General features: G+C 33.3%; 1 protein-coding gene across 1 annotated transcript in view; it reads left to right on the forward strand.

Moving 5' to 3' along the window:
- Window positions 1-12,940, forward strand: part of Aspm (assembly factor for spindle microtubules) — a 46,178-nt gene that overhangs the window by 7,432 nt on the left and 25,806 nt on the right. Inside the window, 7 exon segments of the mRNA XM_076872933.1 lie at window positions 2,638-2,742; window positions 3,173-3,319; window positions 8,412-8,657; window positions 9,335-9,402; window positions 10,786-10,927; window positions 11,487-11,617; window positions 12,310-12,485. Of these exon segments, the coding sequence (XP_076729048.1) occupies window positions 2,638-2,742; window positions 3,173-3,319; window positions 8,412-8,657; window positions 9,335-9,402; window positions 10,786-10,927; window positions 11,487-11,617; window positions 12,310-12,485 (1,015 nt within the window).

The raw sequence follows: 12,940 nt of genomic DNA on the forward strand, positions 1-12,940 counted from the left end.
TTTTTTCCTTGCTCAGGAAACTCCAATGGTGCTTTACTGTTATCAGATGATTTACAAAATTATTATTCTGTCATTTTAGGTCATCAGTTATAGGATCTCTGTTTATCTAGCCAGATATCTTTATTCACCATTCTGTATCCTCTTACTAACATTCATATCTGTTTTTCTCTCATTAATTCAATCCTTTATTTCAAGTACTATAACCAACTTTTGTTAATACTGTTCTCTAATGAATTTCCCTCTAATTATATTCCCTTAGAAACTAATTACAGCTTATGTGACATCTTGAACCTACCTGTTAGTTCTATTTCTTGCTTTACTGTTTTTTGTAGATATGTTCTGATCCGATAACAAATTATTTGATTCTAAGAAACATATCCATTTTGGTCTCCTGCAAGGTATACAACAAATGATGAACAGAATAAATTCGTGAATGAATGAATGAACAAAGACCACTGAATTTTTGACACTCAAACCCGTACCTTTTTTTTGAGGCCGCCACGTGGTTGAACCTCTTTGTTAGGTTTAGAGAGAACTGTACATATTTGGTATCTGATATATGAGCCCATAGAAGAGCCAGTAGTTCACTAAGAGCTGCTCTAGCTTCTTACTCTTCTGACAAACAATTCTCCAGATATATTTCTTCAACACTAATGAGGCCCCTTAATAAAGCACATATTAAGTGTTCATACATTGTTTAGGCTCTGTTTTCCCAGGGAAAAAATATAATTTGTATCTTCAAGCTACTCCCAGTTTTAATGATTAAGCTCTGCCCAGGGAATTATTGAAGCATAGAAGCAGAGATGTTGTATGAATGGCAAAGAATGTGATAAAGTACTAATGCAGGCTTCCTAATGAATAAAATGATTTCAATGCATAGGGACTAGCTTGTTGAAGGTTGCAAAGTGAGTCTCCCTTTTATGTTTTAAATGTTCAAATAAAAAGAAAATTATAACTTAATAAATGTTATAACTTGATCATGTTCCTTATCTTCATAATAGGTATAGATTTGAGATTCCTCTAAAACAAGAATAAGCAGCCTTTTTTTTTTTTTAGGGATTTTTTTAAAATAACTTTTTAAATACCTTTATCTTAATTATTTATTTTTATGTGGTGCTGAGGATCGAACCCAGGGCTTCACACATGCTAGGCAAGTGCTCTTTCACTTGCCTACTACAACCCCAGCCCCTTTTTCTTTCATAGTTCAGATAATATTTTTGGCTATGCAGGCTATATTTCTATCACAACTATTTAGCTCTGCCATTAACAATGTGCCTGTGTTCTAATAATTTTTTATTTATAGGCACTGAAATTTGAATTTCATGTAGTTTTTATGTCATCAAATATTATTCACTTCATTTCCCTCCATTCATTTACAAATGTAAAAACTATTCTTTGCTTATAGAACATACAAGAGAAGATTGTGCTGGATTTTACACATGGGCTATAGTTTGCTCTAATTAGGAAAGATGCTTACATTTAGTAGCAGAATATGCTGGTATGAAACCTGCTTTTGAGAGAGTGAACTGCTACTCCTATAGGTATTTGCTACTATGAATTTTATTGCCTTTTCCTTTATAATTACTTGCTATTTATTTATCATGTAAGCTATATACTTGGGAATCAGTCTGTTCTCATTCTTCACCACTTTCCTAGTGAGTTGGTATTAAGACTTATTGTTTCGACTATTAAAGCAACTCTGCTCTGTTTCCTACCTTTGTTAAAAATTGTTTTATCATATCTAACTTGGCTAATAACTACTTTGTAGTTTTTTATCTTTAGTCATAACCCCATTCATTTTCTTGCTTATACTATTTTCAAAAATAAAGATGAAGGTGTTATTTCTTGAAATAAAATCTGTCACTGAAATAGAGGGTACTTCAAACTTGTTAATAGTGCAGGCTCTAGAACTTGACTACCCAGGTTCAAATCCCTGCTGCTTCCTAACTTATGTGACCTCTAAGCCCTAGAATCCTAATTATGTAAATTTTGGATAATTATAGTACTGTTTTCATAGATTTATTGCGATAATTATATGAGTGAAAGATTGATACTTAATAGCTCTTGGCATGGTATATTCAATTATTAGCTGCCACTATTATTAATATTGTTGATATCTTCCCTTCTTCTTCCAAATTGTTTTATGTAATTTCTTATATGTGTTTATTCTTTGTTGTATCCTTGTTATAGTTTTGTCAGCAAGCCATATCCCTTGTGCTTAATATTCATTTTAGGAGTTAGCACATGTATATTTTCATCCAGAAGGTCTTTTATGCCCCTTTTAAAATTTTTCTGTATTAGACTTAACTGCCTATAGGCTGTGACAATTATCTTTCTATTCTGTATTTTCCCTGGACCTAACACAGTCTGAATATATGCACACAGTCAATTGTGGTTAAATCTGGACAGTAACTTCTATAGACAAAAATTAAATGTGTTGTTTTGGTCTGTACATTCTAGATGTTGGTTTCATTGACCACTAAGTTCGTAATATTAGTATCTGAAGCATAGTAATTATTAAGTATTTGCTAAATGAATATGATTATGAAGAACCCATACTTTTAATTTTAAATGAGCTACCAACTTTGGGAATTTTATTTTTTAATGCTATTAATTTTGTTTTCTAATGTATTTTAGATTCAATGGCATTCAAAACGCCTATTTCTAAAACAAATAAAAGGATAAAACCCATTGTTGCTGTGGCACAGTCTAATTTGACCTTCATAAAACCATTAAAAGCAGGTAAGTGCTTATTATATTTAAACTGAAAATATAGTTTATTATATTTAATCTGAAAAAGTGACATGGAATGAAGCATCAATTTCATTTCAAATGGAAATGAGTTTTTTTAAAAATTTGAATAAAGGCCTTGAAGAATTTTTAAAGTGTGTATGCAAATTATAATTAAGGTATTCTATCAGATTTTACTGAAATTGCTTCATGGTAGGTTAGGATTTTTAAATAATCAGGGAATTTTGTTTTATTCCCTATCATTTTGCTTGATCACATTTCATACCCAAAATGTTTAAGTCTTTGCAGCAAGTAGTGAAAAGCAAATATTGTTCAGTTTTTTTTATTATGGTTTCACTAGTTTAAAAAAAGTTATTTTTCTATATATTGTACAGTAATTTACTAGAAATTTTTATATGTAATAATCTAGTTGTATTCTTAGATATTCCTAGACACCCAATGCCATTTGCTGCAAAAAACATGTTTTATGATGAGCGCTGGAAGGAAAAACAGGAACAAGGATTCACTTGGTGGCTAAATTTTATATTAACTCCGGATGACTTCACTGTAAAAACAAGTATTTCTGAAGGTAAACATTAAGTTAATGTTTAAATTTAATAATACTCTTGTTTTAGCAGACCAAAATTTGACAGTATTTGTCATTCTTTAATTATATATACTTTACTTATTACGTTATATTTCACTAATTTATTGACTTAAGTTTTTAAGATTGTGTAGGTAATTTTTCTTACATAGGTTGACATGAATAGATTTTCTGTACTAAAAGTATGAAACTTGATTTTTCTTTTTACCTTCCATTCTATCATTTATCAGCCAATGTAAGCAGTCCTTTGTGGCCTGAACATTTTGGATGTATTGACTCCACTGTTAATACCTTAGTTTAAGGAGTAGGTCAGAACACTGCATAGTACAGGGACTGTGAGAGACAATTCAGATGAAATTTTAAAACACTGCAGTGTTTATTCTGGAAGAGAAGACTTGGGTGTGGGATAAGGTAGAAGCATGACACTTCGAAACATTTGAAGGATTTTCTTCTGAAAGAGAAAGAAATTAACTTTTGTGTATTCTTCATAGAAATTATAGGAATCCATTTCAGATAACTAAAATGATTTTAGTTATCAAACCATTGTGTAATCTTGCAAAATGGTGATTTCCCCATTGTTGCAATGTTCAAACAGACCATATTTTACATTCACCAGAGAAACGTGTAGGATTTCTTCTATTAGATGCAGAGTCTCTGGTTTAATTCCTAGGTCCTTGATCCATTTTGAGTTAAGTTTTGTGCATGGTGAGAGATAGGGGTTTAATTTCATTTGGTGCATATAGATTTCCAGTTTTCCCAGCAACATTTGTTGAAGAAGCTATCTTTTCTCCAATGTATATTTTTGGCGCCTTTGTCTAATATAACTGTAATCATATGATTCTGTGTTCTCTATTCTGTACCATTGGTCTACCAGTCTGCTTTGGTGCCAATACCATGCTGTTTTGTTAGTATTGCTCTGTAGTATAGTTTAGGTTTAAGTTCTGGTATAGTGATGCCACCTGTTTCACTCTTCTTTCTAAGGATTGCTTTTGCTATTATTTTTCCAGATGAATTTCATGACTTCTTTTTCTATTTTTATGAGGAGTATCATTGGGATTATGATTAGAATTGCATTAAATCTGTATAGTGCTTTTGGTAGTATGATCATTTTGACAATATTAATTCTGCCTATCCAAGAACAAGGTAGATCTTTCCGTCTTCTAAGGTCTTCTTTAATTTCTTTCTTTAGCGTTCTATAGTTTTTGTTGTAGAGGTCTTGCACCTCCTTTGTTAAATTTTGATTCTCAAGTATTTTATTCTTTTTTTGAGGCTATTGTTAACAGGGTAGTTTTTCTCATTTCCCTTTCAGAGGATTTGTCGCCGATATACAGAAATGCATTTGACTTATGGGAATTGATTTTGTATCCTGGTACTTTGCTGAATTCATTTTACTAGTTTTCTGGTGGAGTTTTTTGGATCTTCTAGGTATAGAAGAATCATAGGCAAATAGTGCTAATTTGAGTTCTTCTTTTCCTATCTGTATCCCTTTAATTTCTTTCATCTAATTCCTCTGACCAGTGTTTCAAGAACTATGTTAAATAGAAGTGGTGAAAGAGGGCATCCCTGTCTTGTTCCAGTTTTTAGAGGAAATGCCTTTACTGTTTCTCCATTTCAAATGATGTTGGCCTGGGGCTTAGGCTTATCATAGATAGCTTTTATGATGTTGAGATATATTCCTGTTATCCCTATTTTTCTAGTGTTTTGAACATGTATAGGTACTGTATTTTGTCAAATGCTTATTTTGCATCTATTGAGATGATCATATGATTCTTTAAGTCTATTGATGTAATGAATTACATTTATTGATTTCCATATATTGAGTCAGCCTTGCATCCCTGGTATGAAACCCACTTGATCTTGGTACATTATCTTTTTGGTATATTTTTGTATTCAATTTGCCAGAATCTTATTGAGAATTTTTGCATCTATGTTCATTAGAGATATTGGTCTGAAGTTTTATTTCTTTGATGTGTCTTTGCCTGGTTTTGGAATGAGGGTGACATTGGCCTCACAGAATGAATTTGGAAGCACTCCCTGACAAAGAGCTACATAAACAAATACAGGAAGCAAAAGATTACTTCAATAGGGAGATAGAAGTTCTAAAGAAAAACCAAACAAAAATCCTTGAAATGAGAGGCTAAGGATGTGGCTCAAGCAGCAGTGCGCTCACCTGGCATATGCGGGGTGCTGGGTTTGATCCTCAGCACCACATAAAAATAAAACTAAAAAATAAATATTAAAAATTCATTCTCTCTCTCTCTCTCTCTCAAAAAAAAAATCCTTGAAATGAAAGAAACAAATTAAAAGTTCAATTGAAAGCATCACCAACAGATTAGACCACTTGGAAGACAGGACCTCAGACAATGAAGAAAAAATATATAATCTTGAAAAGAATGTAGATCACACAGTTGAAAATGGTAATAAACCATGAGCAGAACATTCAAGAAATATGGGATAGCATAAAAAGATCAAATTTAAGACTTATTGGGATAGAGGAAGGCACAGTTCCAAAACAAAGGAATGAACAATCTATTCAATGAAATAATGTAGAAAAATTTTCAAACATAAAGAACGAATTGGAAAACCAAATTCAAGAGGTTTACAGGACACCAAATGTACAAAATCACAACAGATTCACACCAAGGTACATTATAATAAAAATGCCAACATACAGAATAAGGAGAGAAAATTAAAAGCCACGAGAGAAAGGAATCAGATTACATATAGGGAGAACCAATTAGGTTATGTGCAGATTTTTCAACCCAGACCCTGAAAGCTAGAAGATCCTATAACAACATATATCAAGCTTTAAAAAAAAAAAAAAAAAAAAATGGATGCCAACTAAGAATTTTGCTGCCTGTATTTGCTCTCTTATATCATCCTTTAATTCACAAAACATTTTAACTATATACATCCTGAACTCCTTCTCTGTCATTTTATCTGCTGTGCTGGCCATGGATTCTAATAATGTGGTATCTTCATTTGTTTGTGGCACCTTCTTCCCTTGTCTTTTCATGTTGCTTTTGTGTCTTCCTTTTTAGCTCTGTGGAACCAAGGCGTTACCATTTTTATCCCATAGGCTTATAGTGCCCCTGTAGGGTTCCAATACCTCTCCTGAGGGAAAGGACAATGTTAACAAATATAAACAAAATACCACCTAAAAACAAATATTTGTTATTAAGATGTTTACAGTTTGGTCACAGTGTACAGAAATGGTAAATTCAAGTATTATCTACAATATAATCAGTAGGTTTGTAAAAGGGTTTACAGTTTCTGATGGTGGGCAAAGAACCTGGGGTGAGGTGTAGGAAGATATGTTGAGGAGGTATGAGATGAGGATATAGAGTTAATCTTAGGATGTGTGAAAGAGAAATCTAAAGAAGAATGTTAGTAGCAGGAGAATAGAGAGGTAGTAATTTGGGGTAGACAAGTAAGAGGAAAGACATAGAATACATAAAACAAACACATGTATATTAAGAAAAATTTAAAAATGTTAAAATAATAAAAATTGGAGAGAAAGAAAAAAAGGAATATACAACACAACTGTAATATACTATTCAGTCATACCAGTCCTCAATATCCTAATTCATGCAAAGTACTTGCTTTCACATATGTTGGGGATGTGAGGGCAGGAGAATAAAGAGGGAGAAGAAAGAAAGAAAAAAATCTCAAAGGAAGAAATAAGGATTGTTTTGGTTGGAGATGAGAATCTTTCCTGCTTCCCTTCTCATCCAGTAGGTGGGGTTGTCTGCTTTTAGTTGGTATCTCTGCCCTCATGTTGGTGGGAGTTACCAGGGTGTGAGGGTTGGTCTTGTGTGCAGGGCACCTGGAAGTGGGGTTTGGCACTCCAGTTGGGAGACTGCACCTCAAGGATCTCCTTTGGCATCTATCTGCTCCTGTCATGTGGGTGCTGGGTCTTATCTCCTTATCTCACCTGTAGACCTCACAGTTCCTGCCCTCTAAATTAGTCTCTAAAGTGTATCTCCCTCACCCCCTCCCTTTCTACTTCCTAATCAGGAGCCCTCCCTTTCTACTTCCTAATCAGGAGCCTTTCTCCAGAGGTTCTTGTTTGTTGCACTCTGGTGGCTGTCATAGAGGGCTGTTTTTTATTGCACTGTTCCAAGTTAGCAGCTGCTGGCGATTGGGAGGAATTAGAAAACTATGGGTACGGGCTATTTGGTGTTACAAACTGGTAGCTGCCCCAACTAAAGATGGTGATGAAGATGACCCAAGATGGAGGCAGCTGCTTTCTTCGATGGGGTGTTGGGTGGGGTGGAGTGGGGTAGCCAGGAGATGTGTTGTGATTGATTTAGATGAGCTCTGTAGCATGCAGTGTTGCAGCTCTCAGCTTTTTTTCAGAGCTTCTGATGTCCCCAGGTGCAGGCTGCCTACTGAAAATAGGGGACTAAGCCAGTAGCTGGTGAGTCCCAAGATGGAAGTGACTGAGGGAGCCCCACATTGGTAGACCGGGGTCCACATGGAAGTGGCGTCTGGAGTTCCTGCTCATGGGTAGCAGCTGTACTTCGTGGGAGTGGCGTCTGGGAATTCTGCGCTGGTGCTGATGCCAGTGGTCCCACTAAGGCACCTTGTGACCTGCGTGAGCAAGTAGTCAGGAGTAGGAAGTCCTTTTCTAAAGCTGAGGCCTGGGGCCTTGTGGGCAAAGAGGCTGTGATTCCTGCTAGGGATCAGCTATGGGGGGTCCTCTATCACTCTCAGCAAAGCAGTATTCCCACAGGCTGAGACCCCTGTCATGGAGCAACACAGAATGCTGCCTCCCTACCATCTTGGATCTGAGCAAAAATCACATTCTTTAGGAGCTTAACTTTTTTTTATTAATTTATAAAAATGATGGAAAATAAGCCAGTTCAAAGGTCAAGGTTGTGGAGATATATTGGCCCAAGGTACTTAGTGAATGATGACAACTACATTTTAAGATTAGAGAATCAGAAGAAAACTTGGAAGGAGTGGGAAATGGATTCCATTTTTATCATCTTAAGTTGGATTTTATTGCTGAATTTAAGAATTTATGATATTTTTTAACCAGAAACATTTATCCTTTTTTTTTTTTTTTATCCAGTAAATGCTGCTACTCTTCTTTTGGGAGCGGAGAATCAACATAAAATAAGTGTTCCTAGAGCGCCTACAAAAGATGAAATGTCTCTCAGAGCTTATACTGCACGGTGCAGGTTGAATAGATTACGCCGCACAGCATGCTGTTTATTTACATCTGAAAAAATGGTTAAAGCTATTAAAAAGCTTGAAATTGAAATTGAAAATAGGCGGTTAATTGTTCGAAAAGATAAACACCTCTGGAAAGATATTGGTAAGAAGGTTACTGATTAATTTTTTGAATTTTGCATTTAGTCCCTGTCCCCAGTTTTATTGAAGGAAGTATAATTGACAGATAAAAATTGTATATATTTAAGATGTACAGTGTGACATTGATATGCATATATATTGTAAGATGATAACTACAATGTAGCTGATTAACATATCTAGCACCTTACATAGTTACGCTTGTGGGGAGGATGGGTTGGTTGAGGACATTTAAGATGTATTCTTAACAGATTTCGAGTTTGTAATTCAGCTTTGATAACTATAATCACAATACTATACAGTAGATCTCTAGAACTTATTCATCTTGCATAAATGAAACTTTGTACCCTTTTGATAAGCATCTCCTCAGCCCTTATCTCTTCCAGACACTGATTTCATTTCGTGTGTGTGTGTATGTGTATGTGTTTGTATAGATAGATAGATAGATAGATAGAGATATTTTTTGTTTCAAAGCTAAATTTACTTGCTTTAGCTTTTCTGCCCCAAATCTCACATACATAAATACAATTATGTATAGTTAAGAATAGAAGTATTTTTCATATAGACAATTTGCTTCATATAAGTGATTATTCTTTTTTTTCCACTGATATCTTTTCCATGGAATTTTATCCTCTTTATTTAATTAGTGATCTGAACTTGTCTTTCTTTTGATCTATATTTCAGGAGAACGTCAGAAAGTCTTGAACTGGCTTTTATCCTATAATCCTTTGTGGCTTCGAATTGGCCTAGAGGTGAGCATATGTTTTAGTTTTAAACAGTTTATTTTTCAATTATATACTTAGAATATTCTTTAATAAAATGTGGTTTTACTCATAGAAGTTATAAAATTATTTGTTTAGCTTTACTCATCTTCAATATAAAATATAAGGTCAACTAGGAAATACTGATTAGATAAGTAGACCATGTCATTATTTATTATTGACATATTGTTACAGAGTAATTTATTTCTATAGTCTTTTTCTTCTTTCTTTCTGTTTTTTTTTTTTTTTTTTTTTTTTTTTTTTTGTATTGGAGATTGAACACTTTACCATTGAGCCACACCTACAGCCTTTTTTATTTTTTATTTTGAGACAAGGTCTTGTTAACTTGTTTAGGGCCTTGCTTAATTGCTAAGGCTGGCCTCATACTGCCTCAGCCTTCCAAGCCACTTGGGATTACAGTTGTGTCACCACCATGCCCAGCTACTTCTGTAGTCTTTTAAATATACATAATGTGATCTTGGCTGTAATGAACCTATAGTATAGTAAACTAATTTTTTGAACATTTATAAATGAAAAGACTAGGCTGTTTAAAACATATTTTCTAATTTAAGTCTCTTTAAAACTCAGTGAGATGTGTATTATTATTTTTACTTCTCTAACAAAGTGAAAGCTATGATATTAAGTGACTTTTAAAATGCCAGTAATTGGTCAAGCCTTGTACCTACAACTGTCTGAGCCAAATCACAACTTTCCAATTATTTGATGGACTACTACTTAAAAAACATCATCCATTTTTGAGTTATTACATAGTACTTGTTAACTATTATAAAATTTTGAATAATTAGGGTTCTGTTATACTTTCATGATATCTGTAGTGGCATGGTTATAATTAAATTTGAACAATGTTCCTATACTTTTTAAAATTTTTGGTACTGGAGATTGAATCCAGCAGTACTCTACTCCAATACTTTTTATTTTTTATTTAGACTGGTTCTTGCTAAGTTGCTGAGGCTGGCCTCAAATTTGTGTTCCTCCTGCCTTAGCCTCCAAGTAAATGAGATTACAGGTATATACCACTGCCCCCAGCAATGGTATATACCTGTAATATTCCTTTAACTTAAAGAAAAAATTTTAAACATAAATGTAAAAGCTCCTTGTCAGATGATTAAAAATTTATCTAAGTTCTAAGTTTTGTCTTTTTTTATTGTGAAGTAAACATTTAAAAATGCATAAAGTATATATGTACAGTTTTAAAGGGTTATTTACTGAATGACTATGTCATTTCCTTACTGTTTAGGATATAGACTATTACCAGTTCTTTAGAAGATTGTTGTCTACTCTTCTCCAATAGCGTTTCATTCCTTTTTTGAGGTAGTTTGATTCTGACTTTAGGTTTTAATTTTTTGTTTTTAGACAATTTATGGTGAACTCATATCTTTGGAAGACAATAGTGATGTCACAGGGTTGGCTATGTTTATTCTGAATCGCTTGCTTTGGAATCCTGATATAGCAGCTGAATATAGACACCCTACTGTTCCTCATTTATACAGAGATGGTAAACATTGCTGCTTCCTTTGCATTTTCTCCACACTATGCACAAATGGCTTCTAGTTATTCTTCCTGTTTCTATTTATGTTTTACTTTCTTAAAGAAACCAGTCTAAATAGGTCTGTTTCCACTGCCTTCCTTTCCCTTATTCCCATTATTCCTCTTCACTATGTATAATTATTACTACTATTTGTTGTCTCTATCCATCTTCTCCCTCCAGTAGGTTATAAATCCTATTCAAATTATATTTGTCGTGCTTTGCTACTGTATATATAGTGCCTAGGACAAAGCTTGCAAATAGTAGGTGCTCCTTACATGTCAGTTGAATGAATCCAGCTAAATCTCCTCATGTGCCCATTTTCCTTATCCATGAATTGAAAATATTAAATGGTACCTCTTATGTAGAGTTGTTGTATAGGTTTATTGAATTCATATATGTAAAACACTAAGAAAGGCACATAGTGTGATTTTTTTATTTGTTTGCTACTACTTTTTTCATGTTTTAAGTGAAACTTGCCTTTCATGGATGAATTTGTTATTATTTTTTTTTAAATATTTTTTCTAAGATCATGAAGAAGCTTTGTCCAAGTTCACATTGAAAAAGTTATTGTTGTTGGTCTGTTTCCTTGATCATGCTAAGCTTTCCAGACTTATTGATCATGATCCTTGTCTCTTCTGTAAAGATGCCGAATTCAAGGTATAGTTTTCATTTTATGTTATATATTTCAAATTTCCCATTTAAGACTTTTGTTGATCTTATGGCATATTTTCTGTTTAGAAAGAACATTAACTTTGTTTTTTTTTTTAATTTTTTTTTTAGCTGTTGATGAACCTTTATTTTATTCATTTATTTATATGTGGCGCTGAGCATCAAACTCATTGCCTCACACACGTGGGGCAAGTACTCTACCACTGAGCCACATCCCCAGCCCAGAAAGAACATTAACTTTCTAGAGACTAATATGTTAGAATATAATATGAATGAATGTTTATTTAGTGAATCCCATCAGTAATTCTACCTTGCCTGATTTTTTGTTGGTTAACCTTTCACCAGTACATCATTATTACTCTTAATTTTGACATGAAAATGAACTAAACTATGTTTCTAAGAAATTAATTTTGAGGGAAATTTCTTACCTAATTTTGATGTAACATATTACAAATTAATGCTGTTTTGTAGTATGTTATTAATTATGAGCAAATTTTAAAGAGAACATAAATTGAAAATGTATGATATTTGCAGTATTAACATTTGATATGAAACTGAAAATCTTTTTATACTATAATTAATTTTATGTCTATATGTACAGAATGACCAAAAGGATTTGCTTTTATTATATAAAAAGTTATACTATTGAAATATTATATCTGCAACCTGTTTCTTTGTAGGCTAGTAAAGAAATCCTTCTGGCTTTTTCACGAGATTTCCTAAGTGGTGAAGGTGATCTTTCCCGTCACCTTGGCTTTTTGGGATTGCCTGTTAGCCATGTTCAGACACCATTTGATGAATTTGATTTTTCTGTTACAAATCTTGCTGTAGATTTGCAGTGTGGAGTGCGTCTTGTGTAAGTATAAGAAATAGAATCATTTTGCTAATGGAATAGACTAAAATTTTTTGGAAAACATCGTACTCTGTACTCATAAATATATATATTTTTTTGTTCTTTCTTGTAATGGAATAAATTTAGGGTTGAAAAAAATTGAGATTTCTCTTTCAAAAAAATGATATCAGTTTTATGCCCAGAAACTTTTCTCCTATCACACTTTTTTTTCTGTTGGCATGTGACTTGAGTACATGCTCTGCAGTACATGGTTAGGAACTACTGATATCTCAGAAAAGGACTGGGAAAGAGCATGAAACTAATTAAAACATGAAACACTTAAATACGTTTTATATCAACAGTAGCTTCATGAGTTCCATTATCATTTCAGACTAGCTTTAGTAGCATTTACTTTGTTTTAATGTTTGATTAAAATCAGATGAAGTGATAGAATGACTTGCCCAAGTTTTATAGAATAA

Source organism: Callospermophilus lateralis, chromosome 13 (assembly GCF_048772815.1).
Source record: "Callospermophilus lateralis isolate mCalLat2 chromosome 13, mCalLat2.hap1, whole genome shotgun sequence".
Taxonomy (NCBI): Eukaryota; Metazoa; Chordata; class Mammalia; order Rodentia; family Sciuridae; genus Callospermophilus; species Callospermophilus lateralis.